The 23,572-nt window shown below is 42.9% G+C and overlaps 4 protein-coding genes across 4 annotated transcripts; all 4 read right to left on the bottom strand.

Moving 5' to 3' along the window:
- Window positions 1-61: 61 nt before the first annotated feature.
- Window positions 62-4,106, bottom strand: LOC118419320. The gene is made up of 6 exons (XM_035825685.1): window positions 4,032-4,106; window positions 3,310-3,408; window positions 2,844-2,951; window positions 1,332-1,410; window positions 893-1,063; window positions 62-423 (listed from the first exon to the last, which is right to left on the bottom strand). The coding sequence occupies exons 1-6, from the start codon at window positions 4,074-4,076 to the stop codon at window positions 248-250; spliced, it is 678 nt and encodes a 225-aa protein (XP_035681578.1). The 5' UTR covers window positions 4,077-4,106; the 3' UTR covers window positions 62-247.
- Window positions 4,103-8,595, bottom strand: LOC118424931. The gene is made up of 3 exons (XM_035833740.1): window positions 7,041-8,595; window positions 4,510-4,600; window positions 4,103-4,109 (listed from the first exon to the last, which is right to left on the bottom strand). The coding sequence occupies exons 1-3, from the start codon at window positions 7,399-7,401 to the stop codon at window positions 4,103-4,105; spliced, it is 459 nt and encodes a 152-aa protein (XP_035689633.1). The 5' UTR covers window positions 7,402-8,595.
- Window positions 8,596-13,054: 4,459 nt separating this feature from the next.
- Window positions 13,055-16,851, bottom strand: LOC118424894 (serine/threonine-protein kinase 35-like). Its single transcript, XM_035833704.1, has 5 exons — window positions 16,687-16,851; window positions 16,137-16,258; window positions 14,507-14,666; window positions 13,988-14,108; window positions 13,055-13,401 (listed from the first exon to the last, which is right to left on the bottom strand). Exons 1-5 carry the CDS (start codon window positions 16,849-16,851, stop codon window positions 13,055-13,057), a joined length of 915 nt encoding a protein of 304 aa, XP_035689597.1.
- A 4,861-nt stretch (window positions 16,852-21,712) lies between these two features.
- LOC118424883 (serine/threonine-protein kinase pdik1l-B-like) lies at window positions 21,713-23,331 on the bottom strand. The gene is made up of 4 exons (XM_035833693.1): window positions 23,263-23,331; window positions 22,988-23,111; window positions 22,372-22,610; window positions 21,713-21,814 (listed from the first exon to the last, which is right to left on the bottom strand). The coding sequence occupies exons 1-4, from the start codon at window positions 23,329-23,331 to the stop codon at window positions 21,713-21,715; spliced, it is 534 nt and encodes a 177-aa protein (XP_035689586.1).
- Between the last annotated feature and the right edge of the window lie 241 nt (window positions 23,332-23,572).

Below are 23,572 nucleotides of genomic sequence, written 5' to 3'. Positions count from 1 at the left end.
CTATGTAGCCTGGTATCCAGCTGAATTATAGCTCCCGAGTCTCTTCTGTCCTCTCCACAAATACGGAGACTATAATACGGCTATAATACGGTTGGATACCAGGCTAGACTCTATGATCAGCTTGAGTAGATCAGCTTAATGTGCAAGTCTTTGGTTTCACTGTAAGTCTTAATGGCATTTTCCTCGTGATATTACAGGTACTAGCCAGCTTAATGTTATCATACAAAGCAGTATTTCAGAGTTTTGGTCATGAGAAGAAGTCGTGATGATCATCTTCGTCCTCCACCGTGATCTGATCGGTGGCGGGGATGTTATTCTTCCTCTCGAACAGCTCGTCTAACTGGTGCTGAGTACGTGCGCTGGTCACCCGGCCCGAGAAGGGCGCATCCAGCCCAAGGGCGATACTGCCAGTTCCACTGCTACCTGTTAGATGGATGAGAGTAAAGATGTCATAGTTAATCATCTACATCTTTGGTTATGGCAAAAAGGGTAAGACAGTATAGAAACCTGATAGGTATACAGTAGAAGCCAGTTCGGATTAACGCACACGTCTGTTAACTGCGGAAAATCCCAAACCGGTGCGGTCCAGCTAGATAACTTCGCATTATTGCACCAGCCGGATAACTGCACGAATTGCAATTCAGAGGCTTCTACTGTATTGTCAAATGACCGAGATGAAAGGAACTCGCGATTCGGAACACCGTAGTTGACGATTAAGTTTGACTCAGTTCAACACGACTGCTCTCTAACACCATCGACTTTCAGGTCGGTAAATATCTTGAGTTGCGCACCACAGGACTTGACTGCTCTAACACCATCAATTTTCAGGTCGGTAAATATCTTGAGTTGCGGACCACTGAGAATAAAGCCAAACAAAGAAAGAATTGCTGACCTCTCCTAAGGGCAGCTCCCGGCCGTGGATGAACCCGCTTCACCGGGCTGGACCGGCCATCGTAGATTCTCTCCGACTCGGAGGACACGGCTGACCCGGACGTCCTGGTGGTGGTCCCCGTGGGTGGGGGCTGCAGAAGCTCGGGGTCCACAGGGTCTCCCCAGGAGTCCTCTGAAAGACAGAAATGTTTTAAATCACATTAACTTTGGTCATGAGCTATTTGCAAAGGCATTCTTGCAAGACCCTTGTAAGACAGGGAACAACGGACGCTAACATGCTAAACCGGATAGTGAGTGAGTGATTCGAATGAAATGCTAGGATGCTTTGGAGAGTGAAAGAACTCTCTGGCGTCTTGCAAACGAGAGGGACAATCTTCTAAAGTATCTTAAATTTTGCTAACACATGAATTCATGTTTTGCCCGCAACTTATTTAACTTACCGTCATCAGCGTTGAAGTTTTCGTCGTTCTCCATCTCATAAGAAACATCCACGTCATCCATACTGGACAGCCGCTGCGCCTGTCGGGGACAAACAACGGCAAACTGTGATTTCATTACAGGACGGCTGGGCTCTGTAGCCTCTAGCAGGCTTCGTAGATCGGTGGTCTAATTGTAGAAATTGGACAAATGAGGTCATAGTACACCAGGTGAGTCAGCCGGCTAGAACAATCATTTCCTCATTACTCCGTAGGTCACAGGCTGTTCCCTAGCCGGCTGTACTTCTCTGGCCGGCTTACTCCTCTATTTGTTCAATCTCTATGGTTTTCCCAGCGACCTATGGAGTCTCTAGGGTTCTGATCAGCTACCAAAGCACTGACTAGTCTGCCGAGTCTAATGAAATTGAAGAGACATCATAACCCACCCATTCATCAGAACGATCATCACCGGTTAAGCATGTCGGCCCGTAGGTACTTAGTCTTGTCTTGGGCTGATTGCTCATATCTTATTTATCATCATCATAATGATCGTTACTATCTTCTTCAAAACTGAAAATCTCAAAGATGACCTGCTAATACAATGTATCACACAAAAACGACAAAAGGTAGTCGATCATATGTGGTGACACATTCATATCTATGGTTGAATAAGCTAATTCTCATACAACTTTCCACCCCAACTTCCCTGTCAGCGAAGAAGGGTTATGATCGATGATTGCTGTCAACTTAAACTGACATGTCATTATCTTGATGGCCAACATCGTTTCCCGTTCACAAGCGTATTCAGAAAACTTGACAAAGACAAATCGCGAAACAAAGTGGATGTCATTTCATATGAATTATATATCGGCCTATTGACGACCCATTGAATGCAATTACCGGACAGTCTTGCTGATGGAGACTGTCAATTAAGGACACTTATGAGATAGCTACGGAAACATGTAATGGTATTTGAGAATTGGGTATTCATGACTGTCGCTGATCAGATACAGAACAAGCTATCTATGGCTCCAAGCAGATCCTCCTGTTGACAAGGAGCAGTAGCGGTACCCATCGGTCATCCGGTTGGCGGATGGATACCATTTCATCTCATGGATACTGCCTTCTCTACAGAGGGATCTGCTTGGGGGTTAATCTTTTCTTCTTCTTTTTTTCTATTTTGGTTTTGGACAGACAAGGACAATGTGGCACTGCACTCAAGTTAGCAACCTATATTAACAGTGCCACATGTATACATAGTACAGACAGAAGGTAAATGTTACAGTAGTACATGTATTTTCTTTTACCTCCCCGACCGAAGTCAGGCACCCATTTTACACCTGGGTGAAGTGAGGAAGGTCGTGTTAAGTGATTTTCCCAATGACAGAACGTCAAGGGCACGGCGGGTACCGAACTCGCGATCGGGACCTCTAGATTCCGAGCCGAACGCTCTACCAGTTACGCCACACACGGCGTCACGGGGGATGAGTCTCTGATGGCTTATTCATAACTACAGCGTGTAGTTGTGTAGCTTACCTTCTCCCTTGCCCTTTTTGCACGTTCCTCTCTTAAGCGTTGCTTGGCAACTATTTCCGCCTGCTTCTGACATCTTTTCCGCTCCGCGGACGACAGGGTCCTGTCGATCTAAGAGGAAATGGAAATGTACATGTGGTGACCTGCGCGTACTCCCTTAAAGGCCCTGCATTGGTCACAAGCTCATCATGTAAAATAGGCAGTAATGCGCAGTTTCCCACAAGTGGATCTACTCAGGCTGAGATAGTTGGCAACCCTATTTCGTTACTGTGTGTGAAAGTAAGAGCATTAATAAAATGCCATGCCTTGGCCAGAAAAAAGAAACAATTATAAAACGAAAAAAACGGTCCTTCCTTCTTTTTGATGTTCCTTTTTTTGCTTAGGAACCGACACAAGAACCCCTTTAAGTTGTGCCAGTTTTCTCGTTTCCATTTTTGAGTAAGATGAATGACGCCAAAATTGTCCTTACCTCTTCTTCCTTCAGACTCTTCTCGAACTCCATAGCTTCTTTGATCTGCCGATGTCTGCGTGACGTTCTGGCCGCGGACTTGGTTTTCTTCTGCAGCTCCTGCCAGACAGATCAGACAGGAATCAGGACCGTTACTGTGTCACGTGCACCTCGACACTTGTGTCATTAAATATGTAAACCTCTCGTCCTTGTCAGCGTAACGATCTTTTAGAATTCCTTTACGAGGTTATTGGCCTTTCCTTTATGTGTCAGGGAGGTTACGATCTGATGACCTTCGTCTGATTTGTTAAGAAAAGAAAGTTGCACGAACAGCCGGGAAAGGTCAGCTGAGCACGCCAGCCTCCCGGCCAGTCCCCTTGCGGTGCCTTGAGCAGAATACTGCGCATGCACGAGTTTGAAACGCTAACGTGCTCTGAAGTTTCTCCCGGGAATGAAACGAACAGACAACCTTCTCGATTTTATGTGGGTTTTTTTTTTCGTTTGACACGAAAACCCCTTTGTTTACAGGTCCAGATGTCTGCCTAATACCGGTAGGACAGTGGGTTGATATTCTGCTTGATTCGTAATCACTTCATTAATCTAATTCATTAGATTGGTAACGACAGCAATACATGTTGTTAATTGTTATGAAACCAGCTTGAGACTTCGAGTACACAATTTTACACCAGCAAATTTCCTTATCTGTGGCTTGTTCAGTTAAAAAGTACAGTTAAAACTGTTACCATCTCTTTCCTCTCCTCTGCAGATTTTAGCTTCTCTTCCAGCATGGCAGGCGTCAAGCGTGGGACCGATTCTAGTCTCTGCAGAAGGGAACGGGAGGGTGAGGGTCAACGAAATCTCTATGATTCATGACTGAATGAAGACCCTTATTGCACATTTTACCCCACTGGTACAGGTCACAGAGTAACAGTCATATACATGTAATAATTGTAAGAATCCTAGAAATCTATACATTAATAGAGTTTGAATTTTATACATGTACATAATCAAAGAGGAAGCAAACGCAATCACTATATGTAGCCACAAATCGCCTTTTTGTGCGATATCTATAACCTGATTGCGAGCGGACTAGCCTCCTGCTGTAGTGACTTGCGCAGATGCGTGACCCAATGGCTGCAGAAATGGAGATGGGCGCCACCCCTAAGCATCTGTTACAGATGTACGGGTAACGTTAACTTAACTTAACTATGACGGTATGACCTGACCTGTAGTCTCCTGGGCGGGTGTCTCCTGATGATGCTCCCTTCACTGGTGTTGGCCAGGGGAACGTCGAACGCCACCGCTTTGGGTACTGCGTGAGAAAACAACATATCATTGTGACATCAAAAGAGTTGTACTTTTAAGAGTTGTTTTAACTTTGGCATTATTATCGGATGCAAAGAAATGATTCGAGATGTGATTCAACGAAGCATACCTTTCCTTCATCAAGTACAACAACTGCGAGAGAAACTAATATGCCCCTAGCCTGCTCGACTTGTACCAGACATATCATCGACAGTAGTCCATATCAAATCATGGTTTAGTTTGTCCTCTTGCTTAAAGGAAAGGCGGCAAAATGAAATTTGTCGGCACTGGACGACGAACACATCGGAGAGACTTGACGTTTCAACCTCAGCAAATAAAGGCATGACCACGGTTATGAAGACGAAAGGACACGTACCATTAGTATAGAAAAACAACCTCGCACGAGCCGGACTTGTTATTCTTATATTCAGTATAGACAGGTGTTTGTATAACATTCGAAGCAAAACAAAGGCAGCAATTAGAAATACTTCACTTTAGTGAAAAATTGATATCAAGCATTTTGGACAGATCCTATGTGTGCTGGAGATAGCTGAATTCCAACGCAGAAGTGTCCATACCAACAAAACTACATTGGACCCACGCTACAGCTCTTAATACTGTGTGGAGCTGGCATCTTTTAGTAGTCGCCACGGTAATGTTACAATGAAAGCTTTCAGGAAGTTAGCACTTAGACCACAATACTAGTGGTGCTTAAACCACGTCTGCTATGGCCGCCAAACAAAGTTAAGAGTCACAAAGTAAACCTTTCCCGCTGGACGACTTCCAAGTTTGTCGGTTCTATTGTGTCGGTTGTGATTGTTTTGACAAAGGCGGCGGTGAAAACAAAAACACAGAATTACTCTCAGCCATTGACGCCACACTCGTCAATCGGTAGTAGAAAGACTGCGGCGTATCGCCGTGCCCCTCTTGTATGGCGCGCACTAGTGTATTATCCAGCACCCGCCCGTGCAACAATACTAAACAGTTTCCACCGGAACTAAAATAGCTTTAAGTTTCTAAGTCAACACACCTGATCTCCTAGCCCATCAGCTTTATTCACCCCGGTTTTAAGTGACTCTAAACAAAAGCTCCGAGACAAAAGGCCCGTGAATTGACGGTAAACAGAACGCGGGTAACCGAGGTGGATATGGCTGCAGCATGGAGTCTCGAGAATGAGATACTCGTCGGTATTCCTTCGAATCACATTAAAGGCTTCGGTGCTGTGGCTTTATGTCTCAAAATTTGACGTGCACTCTTTTCTCTGCTGTATAACGTTACATCACTGGAATCATAAGCAGCGTGGTGCTATGCAACTATAGGCTTAAGATACAGGGTGTTTTGCTAACAGCGGAACGTAATCAATGGTGGACAAACCAGCACAACGAAAGTAATACTGATTCTCCTGTACCAGTGCCTCTTCCGTGCTCTTCACTGTTAATATTACACTATGTACCTAAAAAAATACCAGTGTCTTTCACGGCACACACACTGAGAAAGGGTAGAGCACGTTTTCTAACCCCTAGCTGTTGAGTCTTGTTTGAGGACCCATGTGTTACCTTGGAACACGCACCGTCCGAAAACCCTAGATACATGTATGACTGCACATGTAACTGAAAATAATCAAAGTATCTTTAGAATTTCGTGTCGTCTGATATCATTATGTGATCAATTTTCCAGCATTGCCATGGTCACTGTCCCTTGGGAAAATTTCACATCGTCATATAGACGTAAAAAGAAATCAATTTTGTACTCTAATTCTATAATTTCTGCCATTTCCGAAATAAGTCCTTACTTATACTTCTGCATTCCGCCATCTTGGTACTTCATGATAGCTTACATCTCGGAATGCGTTTGTCATATGAAGGTCTAACTGAGACGAAATGGACAACAGGTAAGATATGTAAAATCCATGACAGGTAAGATATGTAAAATGTAGGCCGTTTGAAATTCATGTTCAGGCATATATTACATTGTTGTCATGGCTGAAATCAGTTAAGCAGAAGTGCAAAGGACTCCAGGAAGAGCAGTGGTGCGCGTGTGTATCAGTAATGGAGTTCCTCATAACTAAACCAAAGGGGGTCTCTGTATAATCTCCTTAATTGCGCCAAACTAAACCAAACTTTTAATCTACCACAAATTATTACGAATAACCTTAGCTGCCTGTCCCAGGGCATTTTTTTCAAGGAAAATGTTCTTGTTTTGTCAAATTTTGCTGTTCCACACAGCAATTGGTACAGCAAAATAAAATGACAATGGAGCTGACTTAAAGCGTTCATGACGACTTGACGTTCATGACAATTTCCCTATCCAGCGAAGTTGACTTAATCACTGTCTGCCGCCATAGAACAAAAATCTATGAATTTGTTGGTGTTGTTTATCCTTTCCCTTTCATCTTAATCAGTGTCTTACACAACAGAGATGGGAAGTATGTTAAGTAACACACGTACCTGTCCTGAGGACGTCTAAATCCGGCAGTTCGGAATGAGAGCCCTTGGTCGGCCGTTCGTTGGACGTCTCTATCCCGCTGTCCTGAGAGCCTGCGATGCTGATCTGATCGGCAGATTTCACACTCCTGTCTCTAGAGTTCCTATAATCGTCCACCTCGCCAGGGTCTCTGTGATCTAACGACACTGTTGAGTCGGGCAAGTTCCGCAGATTCTTTTCTTGTTCCGTTGTTCTGTGAGGAAGTCTTTCTTCTGATGCACTTTGCTGCTGCTTGTTCCGAGATTGCGTGTCCTCCCTGTCAGGTAGATTTTCGCGACGGCTATCTGTCACGACAGCCGCACTTTTGGACGATCCGCACCCCATTGTTGTCTCTCCTTGATGATCACAAACACTCGACTGTAGCCCTGTTACGCTCACGTTGTTCCTGGGCGCTCCAGGGCGATGTTTTAAAACAAGGCAATTGACCGGCAAACGATCCTGCTTGACTTAACTCTCGTGGCACGTTTCTACACTTGAAGAACACCTGCAGCACTGCAGTTACTATGGACGGGATTCGTTCTTATCACTACTTTAATCTGTTGTACTGTCAAGGAGACAGTTAGCGACTCATAACAGTCTCTGAATTTACATCTTGACAAGCCAAGACTGACCCCGTCGTTTCCACTTGTATGGCGATGGATTTTCTGCCCTTCTTTAAGATGACTCTTATAGGAATCGTAAAAAAAATACGAAGTTACAGCTTCCTTACGTTTCACTCGTACTTCTCGCCGCCACAGTCACTGTGTTTGGAAGACTGACACCACCCCGACTTCTGTTATAACATTCTCCTTTCCTGACTGAGCTTCACCAATCTGTAATCCTCTCTGCTATGACAGGAAACCTTGCTGTCTGCTTCCTTTGATAGTGACGTTGGTTTGCGCAGCGAAGTCACCACCGAAAATCCGCTTGCCTAGTTGGTTACGCCTGTGTCGTTTCTGCTCCCCTCCCGTGCGATTTCGCGTTCTCACAAGCGTGAAAAGTGGCACGCGTAGCGATGCGATTTCCGTAAACCTCTGCCACCTGTTGACACTCGCGTACGCTCGGGTGGTCCCGGTCAGCTGGTAGTCACGCTCCCTCCGACACCGGCACGTTCTCGGAACGATCTTCTGACGCAGCAGACGACGTCAAGGGCGTCTCGTACGTCGAAATATCGCCAAGAACAGCCGCTCGTCGCCAGGCTTGACCGACTCGGCTGAGGTGTGGACAGGTAGATACACAATACAGGTGTAAATCAATCCTGTTTGGAATCAATGGGCGCGGGGTGTCGGGTGTAATGCGGTCGTCGTCGCCAGGGGCAACCGGGTCTAAACACACCAAGAGAAGGTTACAGCTCTCGAACCTGAACCTCGTTTCCACTTGTGAGGGCTGCACGGGGGGTGATAAAAACAATACACGATCGTCAGATGACGTCAGGCCAGGGCGAGACTCATGAAGGGTTTTGCTCTTCGCATATCCATCCGCTGCTTTCGGTGATTGTCTGTTTTATTAACGTGTCGTGCTTCCAACAGGCCCTTCTTTCTAGTTTCGTCGCCTCTTTTATCCCGGTACTACATCCTAACAGATTGATTATATCTAAATGCCCACAACTTGTTGTAAACTCTGTATGTGATACCCCTCCTTGTATACCCGCAGTACTTTACATGACAAAGCTGTGGTGTCTGGAGGATACAGGACCTGTTGTGCCGGCCCGCCCGGAAACGTCGCTAGGAGACATCTACACATCTTACCTGTCCTCACGCACGGGGAGAATGGCTAATCTCCAAGCAGATCCTACGATGGCATAAGATAGTACCAAACTGGCCAAGGAGTGTAGTCAGCCAAAAGGTGTCCATTTGCCCCGGTAGCGAAACACACTCCTAAGCCGGCTTCACTCCTCTGCCAGCTTTTGATACTATCTTATGTTACCGTAGGATCTGCTTGGAGATTAGAGAATGGCCAATTCACAGGAACGGCCGACAGGATCGAGATAGACACGATCATACCTCAATTTTATATTCGTCTTCAAGAAAAAAAAACAAATAACAAAAATCATTTTCTCAACAAACAGGAGTCGCGTGTTGACGAGTTCCTCGATTTTCGATTACTTAGCAAGTTGAAGGTCATTACCTTGATATCGATATCCATAATACATGTACTGCTACAGTGTTGAGATAAGAGATATCCCAGGCACAGGTGTTAGTATTGTTTTTGTGTGTTTTTTACAAGAAAAAAAGGAAAAAGAAAGACAATACACTTCTTCGTAAGACAAAAAGTGAGTAATTGAACACCAAACGCAATGCACGTAATGAACACACTGTTTAAAAAACTGTCCGGTCCACTAAGCTCTCGCCCACTGGTGAGACTATAACTCACAATGTCGAGTACTCTTAAAAAGTGTCAAGAGGAAAGAAAAGCACTCTTCAAACTGTCAGTAATACGGCTCACAACGAAACACTCGTCTGTCAGATCTCAGGCACAAATTAACCGTGCTGTGTGATTCAGCATTTCACACGACATACGTATTAAAGTAGCCTTTCAGCAGACGCCCTTTCGTGGCCACTTAATTTAGATACGGGATTTGGAAAAGCAACTCTTCCAACGTGGCCAACGGCCAGTAATGCGGCTCACAGCAAAACACTCGTCTGTCAGATTTCAGGTTCACAAATAAACCGTGCTGTAGTGAAAGTTTAATGTGGCACGACAGGTCACATGACAGGTGCGTGGCTTTCCTAATCCTTCACAAACAAACTGGGCACAAGTTGGACAGAAACGTGCAACCTGTTACCAACCTAACGGAGACCGCGTCGGATTGGCAATTGTAAAGCAAATAACATATTAGTACTTGTTTGAGTCAAACTAACGGGAGACAAGATTATATCAGATCCATGCCAGGAGTTTTTTACCCTCTTACTCGAAAGGAAGGAATGCTCAGAGGGTATTCAAAAATAATGTGTCATCAGCACACACTCCCCGATTCCATGCATTGGTTGGAACAAATCGATCACATGGTCACGTCATGGTACATTCCGCCCGCCATGAGTCAGTTCGAGGAGCAGTCTAGGAAGTTGATAAGGGGTGTACTCTGATCTACCGTGATACCTATTCATACTATGATACAAATCGTCGGTGCTTTTGGCCTTGGAGGTAGTATTGTAAATGCAGAAATTTTCGCGGTGGTTCTACGTTCGCGGTTTTCGCGTTGCCAATTCACCGCGAATTTAGAACCACCTCGAACATTTTTCCACAGTAAGAGACTACAGTGCATAGTGCTACCGCGAACTTAAAACCGCCGCGAAAAGTCCCTTTCCCGCTACCGCGAAATTAAAATCCCGAGAACTTATTTACAGTACCCTACACCTTTTTAGGAGTGTGTATTGGGATTTAGGTTGCGAAAAGTTGGCAAACACTTTGTTGTAAGGACAGTGTCTGCGAGGATGTCATGTCATTATTTTGTTCCTACCGGAATAAATGTAATCTTTCTACGTACAAAAATGCAAACGTTCGTTATGGAATATGGAAGAATAAGTAGACAGTGCTTCAAAGTTCAATGGTGCATGCTGCATGAATGTAATTCTATTGGCCATAGCAGTGTACAAAATATAACGAGTATTCTCCAAGCAGGGGTTGGATCGCAGGGATAGTAGTGGCCGAGCTGGGCGAGCGGTAAAAATCCTGGCCACAGAATAATAACGAGGACTTGGCTTGACTTAGCTTTCCACATTTAGTTTAACAATGATGTTAGCTATTCTTCCTGTGGTCCTCCATATAAAAATACATCAATACACACATAACGGGCATGACAGAAAGATTACAAACACAAACACACTAAACTTAAATCAGATACATCATACATATGTACAATACAAACTGCAGGGCAATAGCTTGGCTACCTGCAATGTTATTTCAATGGGAATACTATGATAACCGATTACCATACAAAAGATACCAAAGCACAAATATCTAATCATGATCACTTCATGTTATGTATGGACTTTATGTTATAAAGGAGCACAAAATGCGGTTCAACACATGGATCTGAACATATTGGGTATGGTATGGCATGCACATACATGTATACATTCGAGGTCATGATGAAGTCACAGTCTCAACTTTCAAAGACCCATCGATCTTCTGACAACCAACGAGACACTACCCCCGTGCGGTTTGGTCCAATCAAAGGAGCGTTGCACAACATACCACAACGGGAACCCGGACTCAATATCCTTCGCTGGGATAACGAGCCTCAGTATCTTCAGCGTCTTTGTCTTTGCAACTTTCAAAGAGATTACACTTGCCATTACTTAAGATACAGATAGCCAGAAACACCAGCGAAACAATGAGCCACATGAGCATCAGCGGGAGCAGCCATACGCAACCTTTCCCCTCGAAGTCGTAGCACTCGTACCCCCGCTCACACTTCCAGCATGCCATGCAGCAGCAGATGAAACTGTCGATGTTTAGGGCAAAAAATTGACAATTATCATAACAATACTAGTGATACATTTGCAATAATATAACACAGTAGTAACCATCATAAAATTTGGCATTTGGATAGGTGTTGTGGACGATTTTGGGCCACCTGGTGGCCGACATTTGGTATTGCAGCAGAACTTGTGTCTTTTGTTTTGGACATGCAGACTGCTTTATAGCTGGGTCTCTGCACAACAATAAAGAAGTATGGGCACAACTAACACCATTCTCCGACAAGGGAGAAGACGTGTTAGTGACATAGTCGTCGGGAAAGATAATAATAGGCTAATCTCAATAATCCTAACCCACTGCTACCTATTACTGATTGTGAGTGGTCGGGGGAAATGTCTTGGGAAGGCCTTGGATGTATGACTAGGGCTTTGCCAAAGCGCTCGACTGTTTAAGATTTCTCACAAGATTTGTATTGTAGATTTTACTGGTGTGTCCTTAAATATTCCGGCGTTGGGAGTGGTGTGTTATTCGACTCGGACTACTTCCGAACCTCGAATTTTTAGAACCACTGTTTTGTGTGAATTTGAGTAGGTAAGGAACCAGCACAAAAAATCATAAAGGTTTCTGGGATAAGCAGGAGTATGAGCAGACATAGTTTTACTTACGTGCAATCGTCGTTTGAATCTTTAGCTGGTACCTCAACCACAGTGTGTGGGCGTGGCGGTGGACCCGCTTGAATACTTGTCCTGCAAGATTTGTGAATGAGAAAATAATTAGCAAAAGGATCGATCCCAATACGCGTTTGAACTGACGAATTAACGACAGGTACGTACTAAAACAAGACAAACAAAGTATTCACATAGTCCCAGAAAAGCTAACCCGACAGCTCTCACAGTTTCTGATTAAAGTTTAGTAGATATGTGCTTGGTTTTTGTTTTCAAATGCACCTTTTTTCCAAATGCACACTGAAGCATCATATACTTCGTTGCAGTCTCCCCCATAAAAAACAGCCCCGTGCGAAGACTTCAACGGAGTCTAGAAGCATCGGCTCTAGCGTTGCGAAGGAGGATAACGCGACTAATAAACCACACAATTATACCAGGACTCACCTGTCGGAAGAGCCTGTAATATGTCTGAGTCTGTCCAGTACCTCTTTTGATGTTGGTCGTTGGTAAGAAGAGGCGTCCAGCATGGACTGAACCAGTGCCTGAGCAGATATAGTCTATTAGTGTCTGACAACAGTACCAGGTTCACCACCATAAAAGACCAAAGTTTTCTGTAAGGTTAGAATCACATGTTCCGCCACCCGGGTATGCGCTGACTGATTGGTTCTATTATATGATGTAAGGTACTCTCCAAGCAGTCCAAACAGCACAAATTAGAAAGCCCGATACAAATTAGAACGCCTAAAAACAGATGAATATCAGCCGGAGCCGAAGCTCTGCTTCTAGAGTAGGTGTAGTACACCTTCCGCAAGAAGAAAATCATGTGCTTATTCGATCAGGAACAGTAAATTTTTAATCCAAGATCACGTATTGCCGAATGTTTAGACTTATGAAACTTGAATCAGATCATGTCATTTGTCCCTTCCTGTTCTCTGCCCCTCCTTTAAGAATATTTCACACACCTTTACGGGCGACCCCTGCGGTTCACTCATCATCAGCATGCCTACCGCCTGGTATCCCGGGCGTGTGACCATGACCTCACCTACAGCCGTGGGTTTTCCATTTACGTAAACCGCAGGCACCAGTTTTCCTGGCTTCGCTGGATCTGTCTCTGATACGCCTGGATCTGTCATCGAGATGGCTGGATCTGTCGCTGGGACGACTGGATCTGTCGTCTGATTCAAGATGACGACTATGATCAGTCCCAAGGCGAAGACATCAGCCTTTGCGGTGAACTGCATGAGATGTGGTCGTTGTGCTGTCGATAGCGATGAAGTGTGGCAATGAAAATGCATTGCCTTGACGACGGACTCATATGTGTTAATGTACATAACGTTAAATTGTTGATGGTACATGGTATGTTTTAGTACTCAGTGCGTTGATCCATTGTCGCTTTGACCTGGCTGTACTCACAAAGATTGTTTAACACAATCATTGATTGAAGGGCATTACTGTTAAGAAAAAAAACACGGTATTTTTGTGTGACGATTAACGTATTACAAATGTTTTCGAGTGATGTATCAATATACATCTTAAATGCGCCAAGACCAGGTATGGCCTTTCAAGTTGCTGGGTAGTGTCCATCGGTGTGGCGCCAGGTGTAAAAATGCATTTTTGATTAGCAATAATTAAAAAAATGAAAAACATTAAGCCACTCAAAAGTGCTTTTCTGTACAGTCCAAGTATAAGGTGTTTATCTACCCTTTTCTTTTATTACAGGTGATGTCAACCTGCTGAAAATTAAGTTTCTTTTCCAGCATGGCACAGCTGGAAAAGTAGCCAATCATTTCCAGATGGCCCCATTCCTGAAAAGTTATTAGTCATATAACGTTAACGTTACTTACCCAACAGTTGTCGGGCGATTTCAGGCGACAGGTACATTCTGATACCGCTGGTCTCCTTGAAGTAGTTTTTGATATCCCAGCCGCCCTGTCCACGGACACGGAGCATGCCGAAATCTGCAATCTAATGATAGACCCAAAAGTTTTGCAAATCAACGACTACACATGTAACAGTTATCACTTGTTACAGCCTAAAATGGAACCAAACTGCTTTCTGGTTACAAGAATCTTTGAATTCCAAAATTTGTTCACCGGGAAGTAACTTAAGAATTGTTGTCTTACCGTATGTAAGCAGTTCACAAAGACGACGGAGAATAAAATGGTCGCGTTCTATAGAAACACGGAAATTCTACACACTGCATCTAACATAGCCTGACTAAAATCGCGCTCCTAGCGGCCGGCCCTATAGTATTGCCGCCGCCCTAGGGGAGGGGGTCATTAACCCCAGCCAGCGAGAGATTGTGTAAATACAGGCTACATCTAACAGTCCACGTATAGATATTGTGTATGATCATAAGTAACCTTAGCTATCGGTCTCTGCCCGGAGTTATCCACCAAGATATTGTCAGGCTTCAGGGATCCGTGCACGACGTTTCTTCCGTGCAGATAAGCAACGCCCTCTGCCGTGTCACACAGTAATTGCAGAACGGTCGCTCGATTCGGATTGTCGCTAGCGATGAAGCTGCTCAGTAGAAATATGAAAGCATTGGTGGTCATTTTTACCGGCTCCAAGAAGGTTATATTTATCTCCATATGTGTTTCCGGATATTTGTAGGCAGCATATCTCAAGAATCTCTGAATCGATTTCGATGATATTTGCTATGTGGGTGGGTGTTGGGAAGACAAAGGTCAAGGTCGATTCCTAGTTTTTGATTTGACCTTGGTGCTACAGCATAACTTCAATTTTTTTATCTTTTGGGCATACTATGGTCTTGATTTTTTGTGGCAGATAGCTTGTATTTGAGGAAGAAGTGGTGCACGTATGGATCCTCTAGCAGCTTGCTCTGGAACTACAGGGGTGTATTTGTCAAAATATTCCAGGAAACATAGCGGAACAAAGGAATGACGGATTTCCTTGATATTTAGAATGCTGGTATCTTAGACAAAGATGTGCACAATGAAGTGCTTGATTTGAGGGAATGAGGGAAATCTATATTTACAGATTTATAGTGTTTTCCATTATAGGACTCAAATACATATACTAGTAACGTATGTAGTTTGTGGCAGGTGGAAGATTAGCAGATAACAACTATGCAAAGAAATACCTAATTTGCATAATCAATGTGAAATTGTCAGTATTCTTTAAGTACATATAGAAATGATTGGATTGTCAACATTGTGACCTGTGTAAGTTAGTTAAAGGTGTATATAACCAAGCATGAATTATGCAGATGTGAAAGTCATTTGCATAATCAGAATATTTCATGGAGATATGAAGTCTCCGAACTGTTGTTTGCGTAGCGTTTGTGCGTGCGTGTGTGTCTGTTTTTAAGACCATTATAACTCGAGAACACCTGAATGGTTTGTATTGACATGTGACAATTTGGTCTTGAAGAGACCGGGAAACGATTAGATTTGGGGGCCCCTAGCGGCTTGTTATGGTACTGCTGCAGAACTTCCAGGTTTGATATCTCGAGTTTTGGACATTATGTGGTCATTTTGTTGGGGTGGTAAATAGCTCGGCTCGGGGCCGAGAGTAAGTGGTATAGGTTTGGCCCCCTACCGGCTTGTTTTGGAACTGCAATGGCCGGTTTATTGTCAGACTTTGGATGGGAATAACTCAAAAAGGGATAAACGGATCATCATGATTCTTGGTATGCAGATAGCGTACGTGATTCTTGTTGACTAACAGTTTTGTGAGCTCATCCATCCTATTAAAAACTTTGCACACTGGAAATCCTTTCTGATGTAAAACCTAAGTTATCCCCACATGATATACAGTACTACTACTAGTGCCATTTTCCTGATTGGCTCCCAGGGCAAGACTGCCCCTGTCAGTCATATATCGTCTTGGTGAGAAAACTACAATCCATAAATACCTTTGATCTTTCAATCATTAACCTAACCTATACCCCCAAGGGGGCCCGATGCAAATAAAGTATTAGACTTTGTATAAACAATGTACCGTAGGTCAGAAGATTGTGCAGCGTACCTGTCCAGGGTGCCTCCGTTACAATAGTCCAGTTCCAGCCACACGTTCAGTGCTGGGGTGTTCAGACCTGCGCTCTCGGTAAATACATTGGTAAACTGCAAGATGTTTGGGTGTTTGCCGACCTATATTTAATTGACAAAACAACATTAAGAACAACAGCCTCAACAGGGTAATCAAATCCGTGTGTCAGTTACTCAAGCAACTTGTTTATTTATTAATAAAGATTCTCCAAATACAGTGGAAGGGATCGCAGAACACTTATTTCTTGTTAGAAAACGCCACCATACCGAAATCACGCGTGTCGGAATCTGAGTTTGGCTGAAATTTAGTGACTTTCAAGCTCAAATCTATATATCTTATGTACACACGACGTTGCAGCATGAGTACAACACTTGTTAGTAGTATATGTTTGAGTGGTTTAATTATATCAAATTAGATGGGTACACACATTCATGGACGCAGACAACCGAACAGTGTGGCCACAGACGACATTTACACTAGATTTCTTCTTATTGGTACCCGCGCTGCAACATAAGCGCACCAGTCTTACCTGCTGTAGAGCATGGATCTCCTTCAGGGTGGCGTCGCCCCTCTCAACTGAGTCTACAGTGAGGCACTTCAGTGCATGTGTGCTGCCGTCCTCATTACGTTCTGCCTTGTACACCTTACTGAACGCACCCTGTCCGAGCTCATGTAGGATCGTATATTTCTCCATGTCTGCTAAACAAAAAGTAAAACAAAAGACTTTTTTTCTGACTGACAGTTTTGTCAGGTACTACTAGGTCTTTCGGCCTCTGCTTTGGATAGTCGTATTCAATTGGAGTATTGTGGTATGTGATTGTACAAATCTGAACAGCACCATTCGTAAATACTCAAATGCTCCATACAATATCCAATATCATAGCTATTCGGAAGGGATTTCCCAAGTGTGAAAAATTCGGTACATTTTCCCTCTTGTACTGAGCATAACTAAGTCAAACATAACGCCATTGAAAAAGAACATTTGTTCGTGAAGACAGTCGTGAGTCGCGATCAATAGCGTTGTTTACTTGTTTGTTGTCAGGTACCACTACGGTACACAGCGACACGTCAACAAAACGTATCTACGTACTTGTTTTTTAACTAAAAACCTAATATACATAGTATAACGGGAGGTGCCCCAACACGGTACGCTTTTTCTTGCGCTCAAACTCATGACGCTCCATCGCTAGTTGCCTGAGAGTGGTCAAATTTTGATGACTAAATTTTTTTCGCATAGATTTCAACAACATACTTGAATAAGAAATGCATTCATGTGGTTCATGAACCTTTCGCGCTGCGTGTTACAAGCGGCAAACACTGTGAGACAATTTCGTGTATGTTACCTTCCAATTTTGAGCTACGCTGGACAGTGTGCCTAACTCGGTACGCTTTTTTTACATTTTGCTCTCTTCAGAAGTAAGTGGTAAATTTAAGTACACAGAAAAAAAATTTACAGTATGATATTTTAGCTTTCTTTTGACAGTAAAATTGTGACTGTATGTACTTCTTGTCTCACACGAGGAAGGCTGTACCTAGAACAATCCAGCTGATGTTTTTACCGACAATGGGCTGAATGCACTGATTGTGAATGCCCGACTAAAAAAAAACATTACGAAAAAAAGACACCGCCAACATCAACAAAACTCTGTCTGATTATATGAAAATATCATCTACATCTCTCTTTCAAGTCTTATTTTCATAGACAGCACGAATCATTTGTTACCAGTCACACAAATATTTGGAGCGTTCTCTAGTCTGCCACCTTCACGGCCACACTCCCTTGAGAGTACAATGGTGGCAATGTTTATGTCGCTTCCTTTTGGTTGCTTTTCTACTAAACAAACATTTGAAGACCCATATTCTTAGTGTTTTATGGAGCTTTATTTATGTGTATCATGGCAGTTGTGTGACTGCTTGGAAGAGTTCGTATAATTAGCGACACGAGCCGCCAATACGCAGAGGCCGGTGACCGCAGTGATTCAGCACTGTCAACATTACTGTTAGAATTCTGTTTTAAAAAAAAACATGAAGTAAATATGTTAAAGTATACATGGAATGCAAATTAAAGCTGTGTACATGGACTTGGTTTATTTACCTTTGTAATCAGCATAGTCAGTGGCAACAAACACGGTATACTTATGGATAATAAGATCAGCAAAAAATCCGTACCGTCTTACGACGGGGACCGTCTTAGGGCGGCCCCCGTTACATTTATTTGTCGAGGAAAAAAGACAAAAGGTGTCTCGATCCTTCTGAAACTTCTGGACTATCATAGATTCCACATTGATTTATTAGGATGGCTGTTACTGAACCACATCATCTTAACAAATATCTTTCTACACTTTTGAGATACAGACTGGTGGACCTACCTGCCAATGGTTGTTTGATGAAGAAATACACGGAAGCGGATAAACAAGCTGTATAAAAAGACCCGGACGCACATAAAAACTGGCAAACAAATGTATAAAAGACTTCAACCCGAACTTTGAAACGCTGGATCATGCGCATGACAAAGAAATGAACCCACATGTAAACACTTAAGTCTGACCGTTTGAATCGCTTATAAATTTATAATGTACAGTACAGCGGCATGGTAAGAACAGCATGAACAGAAGGCATAGTACAGTTCAAATAGATAACTTCTCAAGAAACGTTATTAAATACGAGATTTACTGCGCAACCACACACTTATACTTGTAACGTCTGTAATCATGATAACTTTGAAGGGCAAGCCAGAGAGAGAGAGGAAGGGGTAAGATAGACAAAAATTATAGAACACAGATTACACACAGCTTGAATTTGAAGCCAGTAACGAACTGATAACGTACGACATAATGTACGATTCTAAATTAAACGTGTTTTTCGTCACGTGATTAGACGCTTTCGGAGTGGATCTCACAGAGTGATACGGTATTGGCTGCCCATGCGATTTTGGCTGTTATAGGAACCATTGCGTGAATCTCAAAATTACCCCTCCATTAAAAGTACCCTTAAATACAAAAGCATCAGAATACAGAGATGATGTTTTAGGTGTGCCACAAAGATTTATTCCAGGGAATGGCTTCTGATGAAACACGTACATTATATCACCATATATAATGTATACTATCAAAGTAGATTGATTTGAATACTTCAGCTTCTTTGCTTGAAAATGTAAAGCCATGGTAAACATAATTGCTAAAATACCATTGTCAATGACGACATTTGTTAATCTATAAAGTAGACGTTGAACGTTACCAACGTTACATACAGGAAACCAACAGGGTCTTATTTTACAACGAAACTTAATCTTCATGCGAGTACTATATGCAGAGCATCATAGTATTCTAAGATATAGCTTTCAAAGTGTACAATATATTATGATTTGTACATATGAGCAATAATGAAAGATGAGACACTTGATCGTGTGACCTTTATATTTACAAACAGCAACAAATAAGACTTCTGAATAAGGCTTGTCCACATGGAAATTACGTTCTTTAGCTAAAGCCATTGCAATGTATTATTTTGTGTATTTGTTGGGACCGAAAGAGGACATAGTTTCATGTATAACAATTTCATGTATGCACTGGACATATATACAATTTTCTGATTGGTGCTTCAAATTAAGTTCAAATTTGTCAGAAATGCCTAGTTAGCACCCGACACAGGACAAAATCTTTAAGATCCGTTCATATAAAAATGTCTTTGAGCCTCTAAGTATATTTCCGAACAAGAGCGAGGGTCCCTTTCCTCCTCGTCTTTGTAGCAGAGCAAACCAACTAAGATGAGACAGCTAATGACGATTGTACCGATAATCACCGCAATATTCAGGAAGATAATCCACAGGATCAACAGCGGAATCACCCAGCCGAAACCTTTCCCGCAAAGAGCGTACCACTCGTGATCGGGGTCACACTTCCAACATACAGCACAGCAGGTGGTAAGTCTGTGGGTGTTCAGGATATAGAATATTATTATTTTTTCTTTCTTTATTTCAGGCTCTCACTGGCCCATATGACGTAGGGACAAACATGAAAAACAAAGAATATGTACAACATTTTAAGACAAACTGACAATATTATGGCTATGTGTAGAGGCGGCGCCAGAGATTGGAGAAAAATGAGTTCTTGTAAAAAGAGTCGGACCTAAGTACGGACTGTATAATGGTATTAGTAGAATTGAAAAGCCTATGTACAAAGGAGTGGCACTGTTTACGCCATCTGGCGTCGAAGGTATCGGTATGATTGCACACGAACATTTCACTTGCACTGCAAGATCTAGGGAAACTCATAATTATACGGAAACAATTGTTGTAGGCAATGCGACATTTCGACAGAACAGTCGAAAAGAATTCCATAACTGCGCACCAAAAAGTTTGGAGCAGTGAGATGTGAACAGTGTTTTCTTAACAGTAGGTGAACAAAGACAAATTTTTCGATTTATAGTATTTACACGACAATACAGACCCCTTAGCTGGGCAAGAATACAGTCATCATCACTCAGTCTGTCATCAATAGCAATTCCAAGATATACAAATGATGTCACAAATCTCAAACACTCTCCATACAGTTTGATCGACGGGAGCGGATGTAAAAGTGGCAAACTAGCACTCGGGAAGTACATGCAGCATGTCTTGTTTACATTGGATAATAAATCATTTTCTAAACCAAATTAAAGTCCTCACAAGTACTTACAAGTTTTTGCAGAGACTTAAGGCTAGGACATAACAAACACATGTCGTCAGCGTAAAAAAGATGGTTCACAAGAAAGCCTCCTATATAGCAACCTACTTTAGTACAACTGAGTCTCGAACTCATCCATATACGCATTGAATAGTAGCGGGGATAGCAGACTCCCTTGCCTTACACCATTTGATACATAAAAGCAGGGAGACAAAACATTGTTCCATCTAATACACATTGTTTGGTTCTGGTACCAGTAAACCAGAAACCTCACCAGTTACAGAAAATGAGCTGAATGGAGTGTTTGACTTGAGCTGAATGGGGTGATTTCGGAACTTTATTTGTGTGACCCCCTGACGTAAACAGACCTGGTATCGCCAAACCACGTTCGAATTCATAGCGACTAGTGGTAATAAAACTAGTGTTGAACAGTCTAAGGACTACTTACCGACCCTTCCATGTGTCACAATCTAGACCGTCAGCAGGGACATCCACTACACTGTATGGAGGAGGTGGTGGCATCGACGGAGGACTTTCCATGTCGAGTCTACAAAATCAGGGATATCCTTAGCTGGAAATATCGAAGAAGCTTGCCATAGACCTGTCCAATTATCATGACGTACACTAGTAGTAGAACTACTGGAGATGAGAAACTTGTCAGATGTTTGTCAATAGCTAAAGCTGAACAACATTTGATTAACTTGCATTCTTTTTTAAACATTTAATTGCAATGTATTGCCTACCTATGTACATCTGTTCTGGTGGCCATCAAAGAACTACATTTCTTTCTCTATTAATATTTAGCAATGTTGCCGTGTGGGCGTACATCACAACTGATCACAAGAGCGGTGAATTGCAAAGAATGGTGGTAGCGGTACGACGTGCCAACACTCACCCGTCAGAAGAGCCAGTGATCTTTCTGAAGCTGCCGAGGACCTGTTCTGATGTTGGTCTCTGGTGAGGATCAGCTGCCAGCATGGATAGGACCAGGGTCTGGGGGAAGTGACGTTAGCCTGTAGCACTGTTCAATGATCATTAGCACAAGTTTTAACTACTTTTATGTAAGGGAATAACTTATCTTAACCAGTGGCTGATGATAGGAAGACATCAGCGTTGACGTGTTTTCTGGATCAAATTTCAATATCTTACGTCCCTCATCATCTTAAGTCCCTCTTAAGGCCATTATATCGATGACATCCGCGAGCGTATCAATTTTCGCCAAAAAAAAAAAAACGTTTCCAGCCATACTGTAAATCATACAAGGCAGCTGCAAAATGAGCATATATACTAGTATGCCGTGGATTGCAAAAACACGTATTCGTATGTCATAGAATACCAATGTCAATTCCAATTCCTAGCAAATGTGAAAGAACAAAAAATAAAGAATGCATTGTTTTATACACCGTACTCTGTATGTTCAGTCATTTGATCAAACTTCCTGACCACTTTCATAATGAAGGCAACTTTTCTTTTGGCAAAACGATTTTTATTCGCAAGCTCAGTTTTGAGGTTCCCAGAGGGTGCCATCCATGATCATCCATCTCATCTACCTTAACGGAAGACCCTGGTGGTTCACTCGTCATCAGCATGTCTGCCGCCGGGTATCCCGGATGTGTGACCATGACGTCAGCTACAGGCGTGGGTTGTCCATTGGCGGGATCCGGAATAAATGGCGTAACTTTTCCCGGGTTGGAGGGAACTGTCGTCCGATCCAAGATGGCGGCTATGATCAGGCCCAAGGCGAAGACATCCGTCTTGGCGGTGTATGTCACCTGATCAGGTCGTTGTGCTGTTGACAATAATAAGGTTATACTGTATGGTGGGGCTAATTATCATAAGTACAAAAAGTACCTGGTGTATAGATACAGTATATTATATTGTATTGTACTGTATTGTATTGTATTGTATTGTATTGTATTGTATTGTATTGTATTGTACTGTATTGTATTGTATGCTTGAAATGCGACTCACACGTACATATTCAGGCCACTTTTGTACAAGCCCAAAGTCCAGCTTTCACGCACAAATCATGACCATACCATGTCCAGATCCCTGGAAATGCATTCGAGGATTCTTTTTTTATGCTAGGATTTGTAGGTGGAATTTTCAAGGATGCTCTCAAGTAGCTGGCTCAGCAATGATGAGGCTAATCAGCAATGGTCTCACCCAACAGTGGTCCGACGATTTCTGGTGACATGTACAGCCTTGTGCCGATCGCAGTCTGCATGTAGTAACTGTTGATGTCAAACCCGCTCAACTCACAGACACGGGTAATGCCGAAATCCGCAATCTAAGGGACGATGGACACAACATGCCGTTGATCTGCATACCGCAAAACAACGGTTTAGAGCTACCTATGCCCAGAGGTGAAACAAATATTTTTTTTTAAATCTTTGAGAAATGATTGCAGAATCTTTGAAAATTTTGGAGATATAATTGACCTTGGCAATTGGTCTCTGCCCCGAGTTGTCCACCAAGATGTTGTCAGGTTTGAGGTCTCGGTGGACCATGTTTCGACCGTGTAGGTAAGCGACGCCCTCTGCCGTGTCACACAGTAATTGCAGAACGGTGGTTCGGTCAGGATTGCTGCCCAAGATGAAGCTATTTCGTAAAATAGAAATTTGGGACATTGTAAGTTCATAATTTGTGATCGTTAACAACTTATAAACAAATTAGCAAACACAGGAACTGACCAGTCGTGATGCCTCTTGGGGACAAAGCGACGTAAATACTGTACAACACGTACTCTTG

The sequence above is a fragment of the Branchiostoma floridae genome, chromosome 1 (genome assembly GCF_000003815.2).
Source record: "Branchiostoma floridae strain S238N-H82 chromosome 1, Bfl_VNyyK, whole genome shotgun sequence".
Taxonomy (NCBI): domain Eukaryota; kingdom Metazoa; phylum Chordata; class Leptocardii; order Amphioxiformes; family Branchiostomatidae; genus Branchiostoma; species Branchiostoma floridae.
The sequence above is the reverse complement of the archived record's forward strand: the minus strand, read 5'-3'. Positions and strand labels throughout refer to the sequence as shown.